Here is a 24,712-nt window from a genome sequence, read left to right as displayed (position 1 = left end):
TGGGAGTGGAAAAAGGAAACATATAATGGTTAGGATACACACGTGGCATAATCTGAAGGGATTGTGGTGTGGACATCGTCGATTGTTCTGTTAGGACCAGTGATTGCGTGGGCGCTGTTGATGGGCCCGCCCCACCAGCCATTGTTATTGGATTTAAAGAGCCCCGATGTTTCCTTTCAACTTGGAGTTACCGACGCCTCTGTTCTTCCGAGAGAAAATATGACTTGCCATAGATCCTAAACCATGGCGTGGAATCCGACTTGCACGCTAAATCCGGAACGATAACCAGTTCACGAGTAGGTATATTATCATACCGATTTTCCCACATTTTGATACATTCTGAGTGAAAGACCAACCAATGCGTATTCAGTCACTGTAAGTCGATTTTGTGCTCATCATCGAGCACCTTAGGTGCCATAGGAATCGGTTGTCGGAATCCAAATTGCCACAACACTCTATCCGTCTAGCACATTTCGACGATAGCATAGTTGACCAATGAGACCTTAGCGTGCCAGATGTTCGGATTCTGTAGGAATTTATCCGAAATTACTGCCCGAATTGTTGGATCTTCGTATGGTGTCCATTGAAACTATATGAACGTGATAAAAATATTAGTTATATACATAATATAAAATACTAAATATAGAATCGACTATGTTATTTATATATAGTTCAAAATGAAATAAATACTTACATGCGCTTTCGACCGTTGGTCTAATAGAAGCTGTATATCTTCAAGAGCAGTAGGTATTCCCCTGTAACTTGCCGAATGGTTCCACCTATTTAAATAAAATTTTAGCATTAAATTATTTTTTAAAACTATGTAATATTTGTAAATTTTAATATAAATTTTACATTGTTAAGAGTGGGAATGTATACGGATGGTTCACTCAATGACGTAAAAATAGAAAATGAAACCGAGCCCATGATTGTAGTAATGAGAGGCAACCTCCGATTTTGATTTTATTTGGTTGCGTTGCTCGACACATCTCCCGGTATAATGTGGACAACACGGCAGACCCCCAACTGAGTTCGCCAGCTGTTTTAAAATCGATGAGTTTTAGCAACCACCTCAGATGTACAAGATTTCGTGACTTGTCCGTCATTAGATAACCTCCAAGGATCTGAAGGATGTATGTTCGAGCATATCATATTCTTCCCACTTTAGTCGAATCATCCTCCGGCTCTGGGAATATGTCTCATAACTAGCCCATATCGATCCAACCTCCATAAATAATATCTGGAATCGCACCAAAAATATCGTAGCATATGACTCCCCAATCAGGAAATTGAGCAGACCCGGTGAGTACGGACCCATCCACCGGAAACCCCAATTGTAACTGCACGTCCTCCAAAGTGATGATACACTCCCCGCATGGAAGATGGAATGTGTGCGTCTCGAGTTTCCACTTCTCCACGAACGCGCTAATGAGTTTGGGGTCCAACTTGCACCCCCAGCCTATATTGGCCACTTGCCAAAAACTCGCTTCCCTCAAGTAATTTTCAATTAACGGTAATGAAGGACCAAACATATTACAAATAAAACATTGTAACGCTCGATCTACCGACTGTTATAAAAAATTATAAAAAATTAAATAAATTACAAAAATGAAATACAAATATTAAATAATATTAAAAAATTGAAATTAACCCTTACCATTTTTATTTGGTCAAAGAGATATATTTATCATCGAGGTGAATTAATTGTCGGGTCATTGCTAATACAATCAAATTTCTTAGAAATTATATAAATAATAATAATAATAATTTAGACAAAAATTAAAAATTTAGAGAGTTTTGAGAGCTTTTTTTTTTGAGAAATTTAGATATAAATTTGGAAGAAGTATAATTTGGAAGAAATTTTGTGTGAAAAAAATGGGGGGTTTATATTTTTTTTCCTAACCGTTGGGCCCAACGGTTAAAATTCAAATGACCATTGAGCCCAACGAACAAATTTTTAAATAATCTTTAGAGGTGACCGTTGGGGAAAAGACAGGGGTAAAGTGCACCCATGCCAACGTGTTTTTGCTGACACGGGGTAAAGCGCTCCCACGTCAGCGCGCTTTTTTATAATTTCCCCTAAAAATATTCCGCGTTTGTAGCGACCTAAAAATTTGGCAATAGGCGCTAGTTGAAATGATTATTGAAAAATTAAAAACAAAGTTTCAAATTTTATTTACAAAAGAGGAATCGCCACCGATCTTTTTTCTAGGTGTGATCGGACACCTACAAAATTCTCCTTTTTTAGAAAACTTTATTCTTAAGCTTTTCTAAAAAGAGGTAATTTTAGGTCTGCGTGAAAATCCAGAGAAAATTAGGGTTCGGGAGTCGGTTACGCGCGAGGAAGGTATTAGCACCCTCGCGACGCCCAAAATTGGTATCTCGTTAAACACATGTTGTCTTAATTTTCAAAAATGCAAACTCAATGTAAAGTTTAGTTATGATCCGAAAAAAAAACGAGAAATTTTAGTTTATTCCAGTTTTTGAGAAGGATATGCCGTTTTAACACGAGTCAATTGACGTTCACCCAACATAGCGATGAACTCGATGACTTAATGTTTAATCGGTACATTTCCTTGTTTATTGAAATTAATTAGCAAAACAAGTATATGATTTTTGAAATAATGCAAAATAAATTGATATGAAATAAAAATAAATAAATGATAGGGCTAGGCATATATTGAAACAAATAATCGAGGTGACAATAATATTAGAAAATAATAACCGTGCATGCAAGATCAAATGCAATGTTAGCATTGAATACGAGAACGTAATAAGAATACAATGAATACACATATGAAGATAATTAAGAGTATATACGTAAAATATTTATATAAATGGTAGTAGTGTTAGAAATATATTATACGTATAGTGTTTGAAGTACATATAAGATAGTAAAAAAGTACATAACTAGCAACAATAAAATAAAATATATACATATATGTGTAAAAAATAATATTATAAAAAGGGTATGTATACATGTAAAAAAATAAATGTATTAACAATGAATATAATAGGGGTAAGAAAACAAGTATATACACAATATATATGTAACGTGGTACTAAGGATATATATATACAATACAGTATTTAAAATAATATTTACGTAATATAAAAATATAATATTAAAAGGTATATGTACATACGTAATATATAAATACATATATAATATAATGTTAAAATATTTACATAATATATATTATAATAATGTGGAAAACGAATATTAATAATGTTACATAAATATATACCTATATATATTAAAGATATATATAAACATATACTAATATCAATACAAATAATAAGGATAACATATAAAAAATACATACATGAAATAGTATATATAAGAAAACATAACTAATAATAAAATATACATACAACGACATAAAAGTATATGAACAGTAAGAAATATACAATACATAACATTAAAAATATATATAATAATATACACAAATATAATATATATATATTAAAATAATAATATGAAAAAGAAAAGCATCCGTACATTATATAAGTACATACATGAAGATATACACTAATGTACAATAATAATAATAATAATAATAATAATAATAATATTGAAATACAAAAAATGTAATATTTAATAAAGAAACAAAAACAAATAAAAAAGGACTAAAATTGAACTAATAACAAAGTTTTGGGGCAAATGTGAAAGGAAATAAAGAGAAAAGGGCTTATTTGAGCGCGCACAAAACATAGGGGGACCGAAACAACAATTATTCCTTTCCATTAAAACGCAGCACATTGGCGAGGACTAAATCAAAAAGCGCGAGAAATTATGGGGCCAAATTGGAAACAAGAAAAATGACTTAATTGCAAAACCCTGAAAAAGCGGAAGGACTGCGTGCATAAATATCCCATTCAAACGAAAACACGCGGATCCTCTAACGGGTCGGGTCGGATGGGTCGGGCATGGTCAAAACGACGTCGTTTTGGGGCTTAAGTGTAGCCCCCAAAACGACGTCGTTTTGGAGGGCTATATAAGGCCTAAAATAACCAAAAAAAATCATTTGGGGAGAAGGAAAGAAAAAAAGAAGAGAGAGGGAAGAGAGAAGGGAGAGAGAAGGGAAGGGGAAGGGGAATCCGGCCAGGGGGCCGGTCACCGGACGGCCACCGGAGGCTCGCCGGCGCCGGCGCCGGCCACCATACGCGGTGGCCGGAAAAGGTAAAAAATATTTTTTTATTTTTTTATGTTTATACTTTTTTGTATTTTTTATATATATTAATATTTATGTATGGAAAATAGGTTTAGAGAACAAGACTAACAAAATAAAGAAAAAGATTACCTTATATTTGTAGTTTTTGATTTTTTTGACAACTTTGAACTTCTGATTTCAGTGTTAAAGTCACGGCTTGTACATGTGTTTCATTCTATCTTGGTTATTGATTTCTTTTGAACACTTGAATGAATGTTAAAAACGAAAACAGAAAAGAAAAAAAAAACCCCTGAGTTCGATTTTGCTTGTGGCTTTTATAGCCAAAAATACAATATTCTGTTAATGTTTATTGCTCCATTTTTTGTCCTTTTCCTTTGCTTGTTTGCAGGTGCGGCAAAGGCATGGTGGTGGTAGACGGTATGGGGGTGTGTGATGGTGCTGGTGGCAGACAGCATGGGAGAGTGGGAGTGGTGCTGGTGGCAGACAGCATGGGAGAGTGGGAAGAGGCAAGTGGGAGTTTAGGGTTTTGGGATTGGGCTTGGATGTTGGGCTAGGTTAATTTTAGGTTTTGGGTTTGAGGATGGGTTAAATGGGCTTGGTATTAGTGGGCCAAAATTGGCCTACTACAGTGTTTTACATTTTTTAGACCATTCTAATAAATAACGTTTTTAGTGGTCCATTTCCATAAGTAATCACATTTTCTTGTACAATGCCCTTAAGCAAGTTTACTCGAGAAAAAAAAAAAAAAGAAACGGCTTTATGGTAAAAAGGACATGTTGAGTACTCTATGTCTAGGGAAATCTAAGGAACGCATAGCATGGTGGAGGTTGTACAGTACAGGCAATTTGGGAGCCAAAATGCCTTTCTGAAATCTCACCCTGTAATGAAGAAATTTACTCCGATAAACAGTCAAATATCTTCTTTTTATGGTGATGCTAATACTAAGAAACATCTGTATAACATGCAGCATTTCCATTTTTTTCCTCTCATTTTTACTCTAAACAGCTAATAACTGCAGACAAGCAATGGCGAATATGTAGCGTCTTCATCGTCACTGTGGATCAAATGTCAACGCTTGTAATTCACTCTGCCAAAATCAGCGAGCTTCTTGGACCGATTCCCACAAAACCCCGAGGCAGTAGCCAAGTGGGGCTTCATCGGCGGCCTACCTTCGCTTGCAAACCACATGTCTGCCGGCAATCCGCTCCACTGCCGGTTCGGGCTCGCCCTCACCAGCGGGCTCAAGCACAACGCTATTTTCGACATGTTCTTCGACCCGGTTTTCACTCTCCTAGCTTCCGCCGGTATCCTCTTCCACCGCGGCGAAACCTCCTGAGAGCTTCCCGGTGGCGATAAATAGCACTCGTCTCCCGGATTCGCTTCAACCGCAGGCGACATTCCCCGCTCTATGCATGACCTCCGATCACGAGGCCCGAATTGGCTAAAATATTCCACATGTGATGTCCTCGAAGATTGCTGATTTTTTCGACCGACGGTAAAGATTGCCGAGAACCAGGACGGGGAAGATGATGACGTAAACAGCTCATCGCACGAGTCTCGACGATGGTGAACCCTGGGATCCAAATTGAATTTATCGGACCGCGCCTTGAACAAGCTTGAAAAAAGAGAGAACCTGTGTTTCTTTTTGAAAGATGTGGCGGTACCAAACTCGGCGGCAGTTGTGGTGAGGCCCACCTGAGGAGGAGTGTAGAATCTCTTGTGATGGATCGACGTTGCACTGTTGTCGTCAGATTTCCGTCGACTAATGTAAGGAGAAACAGAGCAAGGGAAAATCAGCGGTGGTGGGCGACTATCCTCAGATGCGGCAGCGGAGGAAGCTGATTGAGCCTGGGCGGCGACGAGAACAAGAAGACGCTCCCGGAGACACGTGGCGCAAACGCCGGCGCTGCTACTCAGGTCGGAAAGGTGTTTCTTGCACCTCATCTAGTCGTTGTTGTGTAAGAAAGCAGAAGATTTTGTTGGGGGATTGAGGCCTAAGGACAATAATATATACTGGGTTATCTCATTTCGCATCTTCATTCATTACGTTTAGTAAGAGAGAGCCAATGCTTAAAACGAGGCCACGCTGTATAACAAGAAAACAACAGGGTGGAGGAGGAGGGCATTCATTTACTGACATTTGCAGCTTTGTAATTTTATAGTAGGGTAGCAGTCTTATTACCAAATGTATAGATCAGGGACACGACGACAACAAGACAAGCTTTGTCTCATTAAAACTGCAGGCATATAATCTGTTGTTACTTCAATATTTGAATAATTATTTTAACAAACTCTTTTTTTTCTTTTCCACTAATGCTATTAATTAGCATTTATAGCCTATTAGGTGAAGTGTAGTCATTAGCTCATCCAAATCTTTTGGTCATTAGATTGCCCGATTTCTTGCCTTTTCAGCCTTATTTTGAATCTGGAATTCCTCTTTCCGGTTCCCATTGTCTTCAAGTGGAAATAAATTTCATCCTTTTATTTTACTTCAATTCAAAACTTGATTTTTGTTAATTAATTATATATAAATTATTAAACCGTTAATTTTTCTAAGTTAGTGATTTAATTATAAGATTTAATAATGTTAATAGGCTGGAAAAAACATGTTATCCATATGTCCAAAGCCCACCTCACAGGGAGGGGATCGGAATTTAGCTGTCGTCTCATGAGGTCAAAGATCCAGCAAGACAGGCATGGCATGACGTCCATTTGTCAGTTTCCAAAGAAATGAGAGGAGAGAGTTTTGTTGTTGTTGGGATTTAGAGCATGTTGCATGTCGATGATATAAAAGCAGAAAAAGGGAAATTGTAGTTGTATAATCCAAAATGCAATGTTACTAATTCTCAGGAAAAACAGATGTAATAAAAAATTTAGGGTTATTTGATGATAGCTAATTCAATCAATGTAACCACTGCACTTTTCCTCCTTTTTTAGGATGCTGCAACTCAATCCCTCATTGCTGCTTTAGAAGATCCATCTACCACCAGAAAGGAATTAGTGCTTTTTATAAATATAACTTACATTATACTCTTTCTTTTAAAAAAAACACAGTGCAAAGTCACAATTAATGTGGTAAGTTGAAAAATAATTAGGGTTAATTAGGTAAAAATATCATGGAGATACTTATATTAGGAGTTAAATTACATTTTATCCTTTTTATTCAAAAAGTGAGTAAATTAGTCTATATACATTCGATCAAAAAATAAAGTGGTTATTCTGTTAAAATTTTCATCTATTTTAATTGTTAAGTGATGATATATTATTATCCGGTAGCATGAATTCGTCCCTCTATGTCAAAAATTCCATCCATTTTATTGTCTATTAAAAATTTCATCTATTTTTTTTGCTAAAAGTTTAATTCATTTTGCTTGAATTAGTCCTTACATATTAGCACATGAAATGCTAAGTGTCACTATTTGGTTACTCCATTAATCACGTAAACCCTTAATAGTAATAATGAATAGAAATTTTTACAAAATGAGTGATTTACTTTTTTTTATCTAAACATATAAAAATTAAATTTTTATTTATTTTTTGAATAAAAAGAACAAAATGTACTATAACTCTTAGTATAGAATTCTCGATCCATAATATTTTTAAGGTGTTAATTAATTACAAGTTGGCAAACTTTGAAATGAAGAGTAAAAGCAAGCAAAGAGGGCCGAGGGGGGGGGACTAGAGGCGGGGCAAGCATCAACAGCTAATCTTCGTTGTGTAATATGAGTAGAGGGTGCGATCTGATATCCACTAATTCAACCTCTCCAACTGTTCCACTACTGTCAGTCAGGGTTTGAGGTCTTGTTTGTTGATTGTCATCAAACAACCGACTTGGGATGAGAAGATAAATAGGATGGGTTGGGTTCTCTCTTAAATTTGCTTTGGTTTTGAGGGTTAGGCTCGGCTAGCCATTAGAATCCATCCACTCCAAACAACTTGGAAAGTAGGGAGTTACGGACTAACAGGGTCAGCTGCCTAATTAATCCTCATCCTTACATACCGTTACTGTATAAGATAGATCTCGTTGTGAAAGATCTATCACTGGAAAATTATGAGCAAAGCCGAAGAGTGTGAATTGTAAAAGTTACCAATTAAATGAAGGAATGAGCTCCGGTGCATAAAGAGGACCTCGCCATTTAAGAAGTAACCATAGAAACGATGGAACCCACTATTTATTTATCCATTTCTATACTTCAACCGATATGCCCTTAGGCACGGCTATACATTACATAGAAATCACACTTGGAAGGGGTGGACAATTAACTTGAGTAGCGGGTGCGGTTGCGAAACTTATTGCAAAGGAGGGGAAATCGGCCACATTAAAATTACCTTCTGGGGAGGTCCGTTTGATATCCAAAAACTGCTCAGCAACAGTCGGACAGGTGGGGAATGTTGGGGTGAACTAGAAAAGTCTGGGTAGAGCCGAATCTAAATGTTGGCTAGGTAAGCGTCATGTAGTAAGAAGAGTAGTTATGAACCTTGTAGATCATCCCCATAGGGGTGGTGAAGGGAGGGCTCCAATTGGTAGAAAAAAACCCGCAACCCTTTGGGGTTATCCTGCATTTGAAAGAAGTAGAAAAAGGAATAAATATAGTGATAATTTGATTATTTGTTGACAGAGTAAATAGGAGAGATTATTTCTTTCTTCGTCTTTACAAAAACAAATATATATATTTTTAAGCCCAGTAGGAAGTTGATTGGAACTATCGAGTCTTTTAAGGTATAGACCAATAAGAGTTCAACATTTGTCAGATAGAGATATCAAAATTCCATGAAATGTTGAATCTACTTTATCTGCCAATCCAGCGCTTGGCCCAAATTACAAAAGAAAAGAAGCAAAGCAAATAACAATGTTAAAAGCACCATAGAAGCCTCTATGTTAGAAGTTAAATTGTATTTTAACCTATCTACTCAAAAAATGGGCCAATTAATCCATGTACCTTAGATTAAAGAGCAAATTGGTCATTTCTTTTAAAAATTTCATTCCTTTATACTATTAAAAACTGGCATGGCTGACAAAATAGTTAGATAGCGACACATGATATGCCACGTGTAACTCCTGTTGACGTTCAGTGACTAGTTTTTAACAGTAAAATAGATAAAATATTTAATAAAAAGACCAGTTTGCTCTTTGATCTAATATAGAAGGATTAGTTTGCTCATTTTTTTAAGTATATAGACCAAAATGTAATTTGACTTCTAATACTGGACTTTCATAACGATAACAACAAAATTTAACTTCTCCAACGGAATTTGCCTCCAACGAGTACATATACAAGAACAAGCAGACAAGGTTTCCACCTTCTTACCACAACTCAACAAGAAAGAACAACAGTTGGATGTACCCTGCACAAGAAGTGTTTGCCTAAAATAAACCCCCCCAATACTGCCAATGTCTGTCTCATGGTCGAGATTTTAGATCTATCCATGACATTGAAAATCAATACAAATCAGTTATAGCCATCTACAATTCTGGGAAAGGAAATCTCGTGAATTCTTCCATCCATCATTCCTGCTTTAAGTTTCAGAAATGAATAATAATAAACAAATTTGAAACATTAATTACGACCAAGCTTTTAATGTGAAGGAAGCAACTCCCCAACTTTGTCCTCTTCAACATGTCTCTGTACTTTAGATACTACAAAATATATATATTAAAAAAAAGGGCAAAGAATTAAACAGTGGGTAGGATAGGTTTGTATCATTTATTTCTCCATGCCCCATTAGGTAATGAGTTGGAGTCTGCTGTTTCGTGTATGTTAGGGCAACATGAAAACGCTATTCCCTTTCCTAGTGGCCTACAATTGCTGGGTGGATGCACTGCATTTTCACATTTGCAACTTGCACTTGCTTCTAAATTGCTAATTCAATTTCAGTTTTGTTTGTTAACCGCAAAAGATGAAAAGGAACACTGATATGAAATGTAGTACAATGTGATGTAATGCCAAAATTTAGAGCTTGAAGGCAGTTCATCATACTGATGAAATGAAGTCAACTCCGCAGAGCAAAGTGAGCGGGGTGCGCTGCGCCTTTCAAATATGGTTGGTGTTGGTCCAAACATGGAGTGATTTAGCAGCCATAGGAAAACAACCTCAGGTTATTTATAATAGAGCTTGGATGGTAAGTAGGTTAAGTAAATTTTTTGTAAGAACAGAAACAGTAAGAAGAAAAAAAGACAATGAACGGTAGAAATTGAATAATTTATTTAGTTAGCTCAAAAGTTATGCACATCTTATCTAACCTTCAGTGTCAATCAAGCAAACATGTTTTTTGTTGTGTGTATTGTCCATTTGCAAACTTATATTGAAAGGTAAACCACAAAAGGAGAGTGAAAGTAAACCACATCAATCATATATCATCCAAATTAGTAGAGATTAGTTGATTTTAGCAAAATGAGTTGCAAGATTGTGATGTGTTGGTGTTGGAGGGTGAATACTTTTTAGTTACACATTTCATGGCACAATTGATGTGTTCAAAACCCCTCGGGATTCCAATTGGGTGGGCCTCTCTCTCCGATGATCAGCTGTAGACCTAGGCTTGATGCCATTGCCATATCCCTAAATGTTACCTCTCCTTTCCAACCCAACATGAAAATGAAAAAGTAAACAATAAAGAAACACTGCCACTTCATATATTTTCCAAAAGCCCCTTTCCTTTCCTCTCCAAGAGAGAGAGACAGGAAAAGAAAAAAATAAAAACTTCAATTTTTCCTCTTCAGTCTTTGATGCATTTGCAGCCCAGTAATGAAATGATATAATTGTTCATTCCTGATTCATATTTCCTGTAGCCTGTCAAAATTCCCGTTTCACAAACAAGACTCAGAAAGAAAGAAGTAACTTTTTGTGGTTTGTTTTTTGATGGGTTACCTTTCTTGCAAAGCAGACTCAGCAGTGTCCATAATCTCCACCTCCACAACCAAAGGTGTCACCAACAAGCAGGAAAAACCCATCAAGATCCAACAGTTCGAATACTCTGACCTTGAAGCCGCCACCAATGGGTTCTCTGACCAAAGGCTTCTAGGCAAAGGTAGCCACGGCTCCGTCTACAAGGCTGTTCTCAGGGGACGCCACGTTGCCATCAAGAAACCATCTTTAAGAAACCAAGAAACCAACCCGGAAGCTGATAACGAGATCGAAATCTTGTCCAACATTCAAAGTCCCGGGTTGGTGAATCTTCTTGGCTTTAGTAATGACGCTAAAGATCGTTTATTGGTGGTAGAATTTATGAGTAATGGCACCTTATATGATGTTCTTCACACTTCCTCTTCTTCAAGGCCTTTGAATTGGGGTCGAAGAATTCGATTAGCCTTGCAAGTTGCCAAAGCCTTAGAGACACTTCACTCACAAAAACCCCCCATTATTCATAGAGATGTTAAATCTGCAAATGTGTTAATCGATAGGAATTCCAATGCCAGGTTGGGTGATTTTGGGTTGGCACTCAGGTGTGGTGTTGATGATTATAGGCTTAGATCAACCCCTCCAGCTGGAACCATTGGGTATCTTGATCCATGTTATGTGACCCCTGATAATCTTAGTACAAAAACTGATGTTTTTAGCTTTGGGATCTTGTTGTTAGAGATTATTAGTGGTAGAAAAGCTATTGACATTGCACATTCACCACCTTCCATTGTGGATTGGGCAATTCCTCTTATAAAGAAAGGGAAGATTGTTGCAGTATATGATCAAAGGATTGCACCTCCTGCGGATCCTATTGTTAGGAAGCAGTTGGCTGTCATAGCAGCTAAATGTGTGAGGTCCTGCAGGGAGCGGCGGCCGGCAATGAAAGAGGTGGTTGGTTGGTTAACAGGGTTGAGCAAATTGGTTCCTCTACATCTATGGAATGGTTTTAACAATCCATGTATGATGGTGGAAACAATGGGGCGTCCTGTTGAGTGTAGGAACGCCGAGGATGCCATGGATGGTAAATTTGGGAGGCAAAACTTAAGGGACTCGCGCAGAGTCTATTCAGATTTGGGGTTCAGAAGCAACCTGATGGAACTAATGGGCATGAGCATGAGTGGTGTTGAGGGAGAGTGTGGCTCTGACCTTGTTGGAATTGGAACAAAATCAGGGAGCAGCAAAAGATATGGTGAAGATAAGAACGGTGGTTTCGGTTTGAGGAGGAATCGATCAGCCGGAGAAACTTCTCAAGGTGATGTATTTGCTCGATTGCTGTAGGTGACATTCAGTAGTATATCATGAACATTGAAATGGTTGGCAATGAAGCAAAGTCGAGGCTTCCAAGTTTCAGTTGCTTGCACCCCACCCCAAATCCATGTGTATTTTACTTGTTGGTAACTTGTTTTTGGTGATTTCAACCATATCCAAAGCTTCTTTGAATTGTTAAAGTTGTGTTCATTTTGTATGTAAGATGAGGACATGGCTAATGTCCATTTCTTAGGTTGTTAATCTTGTTTTTGCTGCAAAGCATACAATTGACGAATCCATGCATGATGAGGTGATTCAAAATATATGGGTTTCTTCTTCTTTTTTTGTAATTTGAACCTGCTTTCGCAATAACTGAATAACGTATTACTTCGTTTCATTCTCACGCAAGGTTTGGGAAAGTAGATGGATTTTATGTAATTTAAAGGCTAAACCCAGTAGTTTAGTTTTATCAAAGTCCAAAACATACATAAATAATTGAGATGAGAGGGGTCTGCTTTGCTTTGCTTTTACTTCGTCATATTTTGTAGGGTAGAGGGTAGAGAGAGAGATTATCGTATCTTATTTCTGGAAATCCAAAGGTATTATTGATATTCGGCACATCATCATGTCAATGGAATAATTAAATCATCAAACCTGGATTTTTGTTTGTTTGTATGGAAATTTCTTATTGGAATGTGAATTTTCTTCTAACGCTTTCCAGAATAATCCCAGCACTTCCCTGTGAAAATGGACAGCTTTTAATGATTCGTCTCTTTTTTCTGTCATCTTCATTTTAATGATATATTTATATTTTACTGCCTTGCAAATTGCAATGTTGGTTCAATTCACATTACTTATTATAGCCAAATAAGAACTCAAATGAACAAAGAATTCTGGCAGTATGGATTTTGCTGGCCATGCCTTAAGGACAGATAATTAATTTATAATTTATACAATAACAGCATTGAATGTCAACACTTGTTCATAATTTTGAATGTATTGGTTGAATATGTTAAATACTACACAGCTTGGCCAATATCTTTAAAAGATTTGCGGAAAGTAAAGGTGGTTTTGATCCAATTATACTCAATTTTGGGATTTAATTTCACATAATTTTTATTAAAATGGTTAATGACGTTAACTATTAGGACCAACCTATGATACTACAGATGAAAACCAAAATTTGACTGGTAGTAAAATCACAAATGATGTGTTTAAAACCAGATATTGGGGGTTGAGCCAAAGATAATTTCTGTGGTGATAGGATCAATTGTGGTTAGAACCAAAAGAATGAAACCAAGTAGGATCTCATCTTCATGTCTTGCCAAGTGAGGTCCTAGTATATTTGTGTTTGGTTGAAAAGAAATTAAGGATAAGATGTGGAGGAAGAGTGATTTGGAAGGCACGCAATGGACAATATATGAATCTGCTTTCACTTCCCCACCCACTGTGCTTCAAGTTAAAAAACAGGACACTTGAGTTGGCGCTGCATTTGGAGCATTAGGTCAGATTTTGCTGTTCAGAAAAGGACTGAACAAAGATAATAACTAACCCAACTTCATCACTCCATTCTGTTAGTGATCATTTGGTAACCCTTTCCTTATTATTCCTCACCATGTCTTTTTCATTTTTTTTAAAAACAAGAAGAAGAAGTCGATTAATAATAAAGACAAGAAGATGAAGATGAGGAAGACCCAAAGTTTCAAACGGAGATGCGTCTTTAGTTATTTATCAGGAAGCAAGAAAATGTGTATTCCTTGTTTGTTTTTTTGTTTTTCCAAATATCAAGGCTTTACAGCTCAGGTACTTCCAGTTTCATGTGCTTCTCCTTTCCTTGGTGAATGTGCCCCCCCCTCAACCTCCCTCATTATTGCTCAACTATGGCAATTTTCTTTTTTCTTTTTTTTTTTATATTTTTTAGACAAAATTAATATTATATTATTATTTTTATAATATAAAGTTCTTAAATCTATTTTTTGTTTTATATTTTTATTAATAAGAACTTGTTTTAATTTATTATTAACATTAGATAATATTTTTTTAGATTCATTGTTTAAATCTAATTTTGTAACTTCTCTTAAATTGTTTAATTGTTGTTCTATTTTATTTGCTTTGTTATATCATTTATAAAAATATAAAGAAGTAATATCTATTAAACTATTAAAACTTTTACTGAGGGCCAAAATATTAGCATGATTGCAAATTTTATCTTCACATAGACAATTTGTTTCTTCCATCAAATTTATCTTTGTTACTAAAAGCTTCTGTTATCTTTTTATGTATTTTCTCTCAAATGCCTAAAGTCTCACACAAATAACATATATATGGGTTTTAAGATAAATAACCATGAAATAAACTGAATTGTAAATACATTTTCTTTACTTTTATTGGGGCAATAGAAACATACGAAAATCCGAGAAGAATGATGATGAATTTTAAAACATGAAACTAAAATGGGTTGTGCTGTGTTTGATTTTCTGGATCCAAGTATTGAAGTTTTTTTTTTCTTCTATCAGTTATTGCAAAAAGTAAAGATGAAAAATTTGAAGTTAAGACTCTTAATGATGCTTTTAGTTCCGTCCAGACTATCGAGTGTGAGTTTGTGAGGAAGAGAAAACTGAAAGCATCAAGGAATGATCAATCAATATCTATGGTGGAAAAGGCAAGTGCTCCCTCCTTATTCTTTTTTTGGTGGTTACCAAATTGTGCAAAATGTCTAAAGATGGCGGTGCTTCTTTTCAAAAAAAATTTTTAAAGAGAACTTCCATTTCTGCTTGCCTTTTTAGTTTAAGTCCTGAGCTTCAAGTAGATGGGTCTGAGCATTTCAGATATTAACGCCCACTTGAAAGCTGGATGGAACCAACCAGAACCAAATTCCGTTGACTGTCATTCCTATTATAACATTATGAAGACATGCGTTTAAGCGCAAACCCAAGACAACATGACCAAAGCAATAATTGATTTTTTGCATCAAAGTTCTTGTAATTTTGGTACATAATTTGTTTTTACCCACATCTATCAGAATCTAGAAATAATAATAAATCTTTCTTTGTAATTTTCTGTTTTGATAATAAAAAAGCTAAAGGGTTTTACATCTAACTACCACGCACAAACCAAACATTGGAAAAGCATGTCAGATCCAATTCGCTCCGTCCTCCCCAAAAGAAACAAAAAAGAAACAGAACTGAACTAAATAAGCCAACTCAACTCTACTTATAAATACCACTCATAACAAAATGTGTAATAAACAAAAAAATATCCTCTGCATCGCAACTATTCCCACTAACTTGCTTTGACAACGGACTAGTATATGAGAGGCGAAGTCGTCAATATATAGCAGTGAAGTAACCAAGAATATCCTCTGCACCGCAATCAAAGAGATGCCCTATTTCTTGTGTACATCAAAGGACTCATCAGTACCCTGCCCCCAAGTATGTTGAGGAAAAAATAAAAGCAGACCCCGGGGGGGGGGGTTCCATAATTGCAGATTTTATGCCCTCCCTTATACATCTACCTCATCTTACATTCTGCCTCGTCTTAATCATCCGCTTCAGAGTTGCAAGCCAAAAGTTGCACTCATCCCACTCGCTAGTGGTAAGAAGAACCTGTTCCAGGAAATATATGTTAAAATGAAAAACAACTTTTTACTTATGAAAACTACTTTCAGTTGCCAAAATTCATGATGAAATCACCATAAACAACACTCTTCCCCCACCATACCTGGACTTGCAGAGCTGTACCAAAATCATTATTGTCCAAAGCCTGGCAAAGATGAATGAGCTTATCAGAAGCATTTTTTGAAATGTCTCCACTGTTGAGTTTGGCAAATAAGGCACCTATTTTCCTTGAATTGTCCTTCTATTTCACGCTTCTTTGCTGGGTTTGCACGTGAGCCACCCAGTGCTTGAGATGTCTCGTTAAAAAGTCCAGTTAAGGTTGTGATTACAGGCTTCTGGTGAGCTGAAAAACAAACAAGATGAAGCCATCACCAAAAGTATCCCATATCATCTTTAAGTTGAAGAAATCCAAGAACAGAGATTTATCATATTTCATAAAGGTTCTTCAGATGACGAATAATAATGTCAAGATAAACTTTGCTCAATTCTTTTGGATGGTAAACCCTGCTGGAACAAACTTATACAGTGACGAGAACATACCACATGACCAGAATATCTCCATAATCCAATAAACATGCATGACATTAGCATCCAAGAAACTAGCAACTACCAGGAACATTTGAAGTATCGACGGTCTGCACAGTTGGTGGAGGGGCAGCAGGTGCTGCAGCTGGTTGTACTGGTCTCGGTTGTGTAGGGCTGGGTGGTTGCATTGGGCCCATCCCTGGTCTTTGAACAACAGGTGGGTTAGTTACTGGCATAAATCCCCTAGGTGTTGAGGTGGGAGCTACAGCTTGGGACACTTTTGGGCCAGGAACAGATCCCATTGGTGATGGGACAGATGCAAGTGAACCGGCCCCATGGGGTAAAGGATACGTAGGGTAGGCACCACCCTGAAAGCATGCAAAAGTATTTCAGTATACCAGTCTCAGAAACTTTGGCATCAAATATGAAAATAATGTAGCTATACAGACAGGATATAACTGAGAACCCAGGGTAGTTGGCTGCTGATATTTATCAGCATTTCTTAGAACAGGAGGATTTGAAGGAACAAAGGGTCTAACAGCAGGCTGAGTGGAGCCAGGTGAAGGAGCAAAATTTGCCTGGAATGTCAAGAAACTATTTAGTCAAGCATCAAAATGATATAAAAATGCAAAAAACATCATGCACATAAGAAACTGAAAAGGCTGGAAGAACTAGAAAGTCAAAACAGAGTGCTCATCTAGGACATCTAAGAGCCTTCTACCAAGTATCTAATCTTCTTTCTACATTTTGTGTATACAGATTTTCACGTTGTTCTATCAAACCAAGGTATATAAAAAATCAACTCCAATCAAACAAATGAAGCTGGTTCTGTTCTGATTTTCAGTTGTACAGTTTTATTATCCCTAGTGGATCTCAAGAAAAAAATAGTCGCAACCAATTTTTAGATAGAAGCAATGGAAGGCGGTTTGTGAATTGAAAAACAGTCAAGTCAATGAAGATCAATCACGGATTAAAAAAAACCCCCCAAGGCCAAGACTTCCAAACACATACCAATTCCACGCTGTCAATTAAATGCAATCTTTCACTCCAAAAACTCTAAACAAGCATTCTCCTTTTCTTTTCCCAAGGATACATCCAATAGAATGGTAATTCATAGAAAGCAACTACAAATACCAATTCAACCAAATAGTTCTAGGTGTTGAGATAACATGACAAATTAATAGCAAAATCAACAAAATGGAATGCTATGCACAAAAAGCAAAGCAGTACAGCATACCGAGGAAAAATGAGGAGCTGTGGTAGGAACAAAAGTATTAGCAGGTGGTGGTTGAGGTTGATACAAGGCAGGAGGTGCATACCCTCCATATGAAGAAAAAGAGTGTTGATAATTTTCATCATAAGCACTATCAGGAACACTTGCATGAATTTGCGATGTAGCTAACTCCTAAGCGATGAGTAAAAGTAGAAGAAAAGAAAAGGCTACTCACAGCATCACAACAGATTCTCAAGGAACTTTCACTCAAAAACAACTCTTATAAAACGAAAGTGCAAGACATAGCACCATGATATACCTGTTGTGAAGCCTCAAAGACTGGTCCACTTGCGGGATGAGAGTTACCAAAATCAGAAGCACTGGTTTCTTTCTCTGCAAGAATAAAAGTAAATATCCTCAATAGGCACATTTCAAGTCTACAAAGCTAACAGCAACCTAATTTCATGTTAGGCCACATAAATATTGCTATTACATGCAAGTAAAAAAAACTGTAAGATAAATTGAAAGAAATTGAGAGACCAGAAAATGTTGCTAACAGTTCTTTAGTTTAAATCTAAAGCATCACTGTTTAAGCAATCCAAGTTGGAAGAGCTCAATCGTGTTTCCTACCAAGTTCAACTGGTGGACATTTTCAGTTACCAGCATGAACTTTTCATGTGAATTATTTGCACAAATATAAATTAGCAGTGGTAGATACAAAACCCAATGCAACAGCACTATAACAGTTACCAGAGATCTATCCTAAACCACGTACCATGTCCTGTAGAAAATGCAATACGATCTTTTAAGATCACAAGTTCAGGAGAAAGCTCATCAGACCCGAAGAGTTTCAAATACCCCATTGCTGTCGTTAGGAGTCCTTGACTAGCCAAATTTTCAGCATAATTCTCAACAAGCTTGCATAGAGATGCACTAAATAGCTTCTGGCCAGTTGCCAAAGCAAGAACAATCGTTTTTTCCATCAAATCCTAGAAAACAAAGTCTATCGTCAGATTGGTGGACTAGACAATCAGAAATGTGTTGTTCTACCGATTGCCAACTTACCTGAAGAAGATCAACATAAGATTTCCCATCATTTTCAGTTGTCAAGCAACTTGACCAAATCTCTACGGTTTTATCTATATTTCTGCACATATATAACAGAGAGTTGCTGCCAGAGTTTTACCCGCAACCATTAGTTTTGTAGCAAGGATATCACAGAGTACAGCCCATTCCTCTCCCTGGGCAAACTGCTCATCAAATATGATAAATAAGCCCATGATAATGGCAACAACAAGTTCAGTTATACAATTTGTGGCTACACCAGTACATTATCTACTTCCAAATTGGAAACTTACCATACAGAGGAGTGCCAATGTTTCTTTCCAAAAATTCAAAGGCCTAGAGTTTACAAGGTTTGTGAGATCATTGTTCACCATTGCAGAGACAACCTAAAGAAATAATGAAGAAATATGATTAAATCAATCAGTGCTAATCAAAAATAAAAATTTAATTTACCTTGAGGTATGGTAAACGGCTCATCTTAAGATATTGATCACGTGTACTCTCCCATAAGGAAGAACCACCAACATGAGCAATAACTAAAGCATCAGAGATTTTATTCGCAGCAATGCACTGCTCGACTGCCCCTTTGTAGTCACCCACCACCAAAGCACGTTGAACAGCATCATCAAATGATGCATCTGCACTTTCCTCCAGTCCGTCTGATTCTTGAGGTATTAGATCTGCACTAGGAACTGTGCTCTCAACAGCAAAACTATTTTCGGAAGTTGAAACAGGTGTATCAGCTTTGGGACTTGGAAGATTATTGAAGAAATCTTCCCCATTATCAGCTGCAAAGAGGGTAGCTTCTTTCTCTCCCCCATAGCCCATTTTTTCTTCCACTTTATCCTCATGTGTAGTCTCATTCACACTCCAAGAGAGGTCATCTTGTACAGTATCTTTTTCTTCTGCAGGTAAACTAAAACCAAGATGCATGAGCAACTTTGTCCTCGCAGTCCCGTCATCTTCAAACATCACCTTTAAGAAGCCCCATGTTTCTCGATCATCCTGAGATCTGTGCAGAATTATTCAAAACGAACCATCAAAAATATTAATTGGTGGAGGTAACCAAATTTTTTGACAACAGAAAAAAGAAGAAAATAACTACACTTTCTTAATTCAGGCAACATACTCAGACTCATGGGATTTCTTCTCACATAAAACCCTTAGTGAAGACCACTCCCCATTCAGTATTGCAGATTCAAATTCAGATGAACGGCTGACAAGACTTTCTTCAGTAACTAAGTTATGCACGAAAACCTGAAAAATAATATACAAGACCATAAGATAACAGAAGAATGTGGGTGGCATTTAAATAAAACAGAACAAAACAAACCTCACCAACATACTTACCTCTGATGATGCAGAACTACTTAAACCAGATAAACAAGGGCGAAAAGAGACAACTTTTCCTCCAAAACCAAAAGATGCTCCAACAGGACGTTTATACCATTTTGGAGCTCTCAAAGACGCTGCATAAAGAAAACATCAAAACTAGTTAGAGAAACTAAAGTACCAATAAATATATATTGTCTCAGAAACAATGAATTTATAGGAGATAAACAGTGAAGATTATTTAAACAGATCTGGCCCATATCTGCTTATCTTCCCCAACTTTTGACAGTCATCATTATGTTTCTTCTTGACTGCCAAAGCTTAATACTAATAAGGTCAAATTATAATAGGAGGGGGAAAAGAACGGGAAAAGCTAAAGCTCAACCTAAGCCTATCCAACCCAGTCTACAATGATTCATATTTGATCACTGCTAAACCAACTGACACAGTAAAACATACGGTTATATTTGATAATCACCTGCACCAAAATCAAGCTCCCCAACACTGTATCGGCTGCAACCCTTATTACCTGAAAGAAGTGCTAAATCTAGGGTTCCAAGAAAATATTCTGAGGCAAAAATTGTTTGCAGATCAGACAAGTATCTTTTTTATAGACAAACCAGCAAAAATAATAAGCTTCAAACATTTGCCAATTAAATTACAAAAGAAACAGTTTCTCGCAACAAATATAAATCCCATCCACATGTGTATAATAATCACAGGCAGATTGCAACTGATCTGTGATATAAAAAGTCAAACTGTCATGAAACGTTTGTTTAACAAAAAGGTTAACTGTGATAGAAAATATAATTTAAACAAGGTCGCACCTCAATATTGTAAATGCCAATTTTGCCATCAAAGGAAGATGCTGATATAATTCCAGGCATCTTCGGATACCAGTGCACATCAAAGTTCCAGTTGTTACCAGCAGGCAATTCACAGACAATCTATGCCCCAAAAGAGGGAAAAAAATCAAAATTGAGAATATACTTGTTTGATAAAAGGGACAGGCAAAATCAGCAGAAGAAAGCTGAAGCATATAAATAATCAACTCATCCCCCCCCCCCAACCTCTCCAGTAACCATATCCCAACAAATAGTATGATTATCTTTTGCACAAGTGAGCAAATAAGAGCTGTCAGAGGGACACCATGCCATTGTAATTACACAAGCAACAGCGTATGCTGTCAAATATAAGAGCAAAAATAATACTCCACTTTAACTTACAACAACTAAAAGAACCAGAAAAAAAAAATATAAAACCACTACAAGAATGGAAGACAGATAACTACCAGAAAAAATAACAGATGACCTATACCAGGAAAGAGACAAAGACCTAAGTTTATCATGGAGCCCTAAAGCAAATGGTTCCGACAGAAGGGCAACCAACTCAGTCTTAAAATTCCTCTCACACCAACTTTAAGAATTAAATTAAATGCATCTCACATTAAATGATCTAGTAAAAGGTCAAACCGAAAGAGTTATTTGGACCTTCCATTGTCATTGCCATTCTTATTGATAAAAATATTCAGGCTGCTGATTTTTAATTTTAGAAAGAGTGAAAAAAGTGATATAGCAAATACTCAATTGCATAAAATGGTCAGATCGAGGGCAGAAGAAAATATCTAAAAGCAAAGAAGGTAGTTATCACCAAGTTATGAACAAGAATCAACTTGTCAAGATGCTTACCTTTTGTATGCCCTAGAAACTCCTTCACTGGTGACATCATGTTCCGCATATCCCAAAGCTACTTGCAAAACTTAAAGATATTAACATATTCCCTACAAATAGTAATCAACAAGAGAAGCAATATCAACAACAAGATTGTTACCCTAAGGGTAGGTGAACCATCATCATCGGATGCAACAACAAGTTGAGTGGCAACATCAGGATGCCACTGCAGAACAGAACATCGCCTTCTTACTGAATCTGCAAAACTGTCAATATATATTTACTTATATAAAAGATTAGGTCTAATGAAGTAACAGGTCACATATATTTTCGCTTGGTAGATAACATATATTTATCTTATAACTGGTTTTTGCTTCTTCAAGTCCCAAACAACTGGAAAAATAAAAACATACATATTATCTTCCCTGCTAAACATATATGACAAGACAATAAAATCCATTCATTTCCTCACCAGTAGTTCCATCATATGAAGTTGATGCCAATATATGTTGAACCTTGCTATTCCAAGACAGAAATGAGATTTCACCTTGAGAGGCAGAACCACTACCCTGCATCATTACCAAAAAAACTATGTAGATCAGGTAATCTTGTAGTCTACTTTCCAACTAAACCATTAATTAATATACTTAAAAAAGGTATGCTTGCAACATTAATGATGCAATAAATACGCAGAAGTTAAAGGCATTTAGTAGAACACAAACAGCATAGCAGAACTTACAAGATTATTATCAATGACATAATAGACGCACGAGGATTCCAATTCAAAAAGTTATGGATAATTGGTACATACCTTAAGAGGTGGAAAATGGGTGGGTTGTGCAGGTGCTGCCAAATCCCAAATGCAGATTTCACCATCATCTGCCCCAGATGCTAGTAAATTTGGAGCAATGGCATTGAACTCAAGACCACGAACCTGAAATATGGGGAGAGGAAAAAAACTAAACACACCACACAATCTTCAAATGCTTGATGAAAAATATCACAGATGTAAGAAAGATCACGCATTTATTACAGAAAAAGAAAACTCACAGGCCCTCTGTGCCTTGAAAGATGTCCAACCAGAGCTTGTTCACTTGCCTCAGAGCTAAGGAAGTAAAGAAAAGGTAAATTACAGCCACATTAACCATATATGCAAAATATCTATGGTGGAGATCAGTTAAATTTTTCTTCACCATCATTTCTTTTGTTACAAACAAAAATAAAATGATGATATTAACAAAAATAAATATCCCAAAACAGAGGTAGATTGTTATATCTAGTAATAGTTAGCAAAAAACTTCTCAAAAGTGAAATGTGAGAGAGTAACCCAATTCGATCGCTAGAAACAAAAACCATACAAGAACAGATAAAAGAACATTACCACTTCCCTAAAGAGGGTCTAAGTCATGAACCATTTTGTAAAAAGAAATTTCTCCCCAAAGATAAAGATCATCTTTTCTTTTCTAACAAAATACAGCAAGGCCGAAATGCATCCAGCAGGCAAATACAAGGAAAATAAAATAGTTTCCCGCCCTTTGAAAACAAGCTTTTCTATAATCATCAAGTAATTACCCAGCACAAAAGAATCAACACAACTTATTCAAATACCGAACAAACAAGTGAAGAAAACACCACAAAAATGCAAACATCATATTTTTCTCTAAATTATGAACCTCCAATTGTATTCACTTTCACTCCTAATTTCTAACATAAAACAATACCATCGACGCATGAGACAAAATGAAATTAAGCATGCAGCATGCTCAAAGGCAATGCAAATATAGGGCACAAAAAATTACGGTAAAATTTGTCTAACTGACTCCAGCTAAAAAAAAAGGCATTAAAAAAATATCAAAATATTTTACTTTTTGAGAAAAAAAAAAAAGACAACACATCTCTTCCAGATTTTAATTTCAACTAACCACATATCATATGCAGTTAAAATAAGTAATCTAGAATCATGGGCAAAACATCATTCAATCCAACCACTAAAAACTCTAGGCTCAAATAAAACATGTTCGGCCTAGAAGTCACTTGTTATCCACTCCAAACAACCAGGCAATTCAATGCACATAAAAAAACAATAGAAAGCCCACATCAGAAATGTGTCAAAGTAGATAGCAATATAGTGTAATCACAAGACGCTAGAAAACAGTCACCATTTACACAAACATAATACACTTAAAAGCCGCAACATATCCACTTAACTTGCAGATTAAGAAAATTCCTTACTAATTCTCCTTATTTGCAATTCAACCGAAAAATAAAGTGAATTAGATAAATAAAACACAATGCATAAAAAACTAAATTTACAGGATCAAGGTCAACGGATTCCAAATATGGATGCTGCCATCAACGAGGCCACCAGCAATGAGCCCGAGTGAAAACTCGTCGGAGCCGGATACGTTCTTCCCCCAAGCAAGGCGGTTAAAACGCTCTGAGCTGGGGCATTGACCTACCACGGGAAGCTCCCGATCTTCACTCTGGAAATCAAGCTTGAAGATCTCGACATTAGCCGATGAGCTGAAGGAAAGATCGACCGCCCCAGCCATTGTCCCCGCCGCCATGTAGGGCGCGTCCGGGGCCAGTGCCACTGAGGCCGATCTATTGACCCATTTTATACACGCCATATGACTAAAATGCAAAAATTACGGTTTCTTATCCTCCAAAAATGCCCCTGTCAGTATATCTGTCGATACAGTGAAAAAGAAACAAAGATGGGTAATAATTATTCGGGCGTAAGTGATTGGAGCGTAATAACTACAAAGAAAAAAACTGATTTGGATTAAGATGGAGAGAACTCGGAGAAATAGGTTTTGATATGTTTTGTGGAATCAGAGAGATGGAGGATGAGGACTAAGACTTAGTTTGGATGGGCGTATCTTTAGCTCTGACGAGATTAAAAAGAAATTAGTTACTCTAGCGGTGAGATTAGTTACTCTAGCGGTGAGATTGGATAGGCTATTGAG

General features: G+C 36.5%; 2 protein-coding genes, 1 long non-coding RNA gene and 1 pseudogene across 3 annotated transcripts; 2 read left to right on the top strand and 2 right to left on the bottom strand.

Annotated features, from left to right (window-relative positions):
- Positions 1–5,191: 5,191 nt before the first annotated feature.
- On the bottom strand, positions 5,192–6,586 carry LOC107923467 (uncharacterized). The gene has a single exon (XM_016853664.2). The coding sequence runs from the start codon at positions 6,116–6,118 to the stop codon at positions 5,243–5,245; it is 876 nt and encodes a 291-aa protein (XP_016709153.2). The 5' UTR covers positions 6,119–6,586; the 3' UTR covers positions 5,192–5,242.
- Positions 6,587–10,063: 3,477 nt separating this feature from the next.
- LOC107924497 (serine/threonine-protein kinase-like protein At3g51990) lies at positions 10,064–12,644 on the top strand. Its single transcript, XM_016854981.2, has one exon. It carries the CDS (start codon positions 11,032–11,034, stop codon positions 12,349–12,351), a length of 1,320 nt encoding a protein of 439 aa, XP_016710470.2. The 5' UTR covers positions 10,064–11,031; the 3' UTR covers positions 12,352–12,644.
- Positions 12,645–13,557: 913 nt separating this feature from the next.
- Positions 13,558–15,505, top strand: LOC107924053 (uncharacterized). The gene is made up of 2 exons (XR_001691699.2): positions 13,558–14,124; positions 14,906–15,505. It is a non-coding gene; the product is annotated as an uncharacterized lncRNA (long non-coding RNA).
- LOC107924052 (protein transport protein SEC31 homolog B-like) lies at positions 15,264–24,627 on the bottom strand (annotated as a pseudogene).
- Positions 24,628–24,712: the final 85 nt, after the last annotated feature.

The sequence above is a fragment of the Gossypium hirsutum genome, chromosome D11 (assembly GCF_007990345.1).
Source record: "Gossypium hirsutum isolate 1008001.06 chromosome D11, Gossypium_hirsutum_v2.1, whole genome shotgun sequence".
Taxonomy (NCBI): domain Eukaryota; kingdom Viridiplantae; phylum Streptophyta; class Magnoliopsida; order Malvales; family Malvaceae; genus Gossypium; species Gossypium hirsutum.
Note: the sequence above shows the minus strand (reverse complement) of the source record. Positions and strands in the feature narration are given on the sequence as shown.

Bases quoted from the DNA above. Each gene is read 5' to 3' on its own strand.
- LOC107923467 (XM_016853664.2), bottom strand. From the start codon at position 6,118: ATGAGGTGCAAGAAACACCTTTCCGACCTGAGTAGCAGCGCCGGCGTT.
- LOC107924497 (XM_016854981.2), top strand. From the start codon at position 11,032: ATGGGTTACCTTTCTTGCAAAGCAGACTCAGCAGTGTCCATAATCTCC.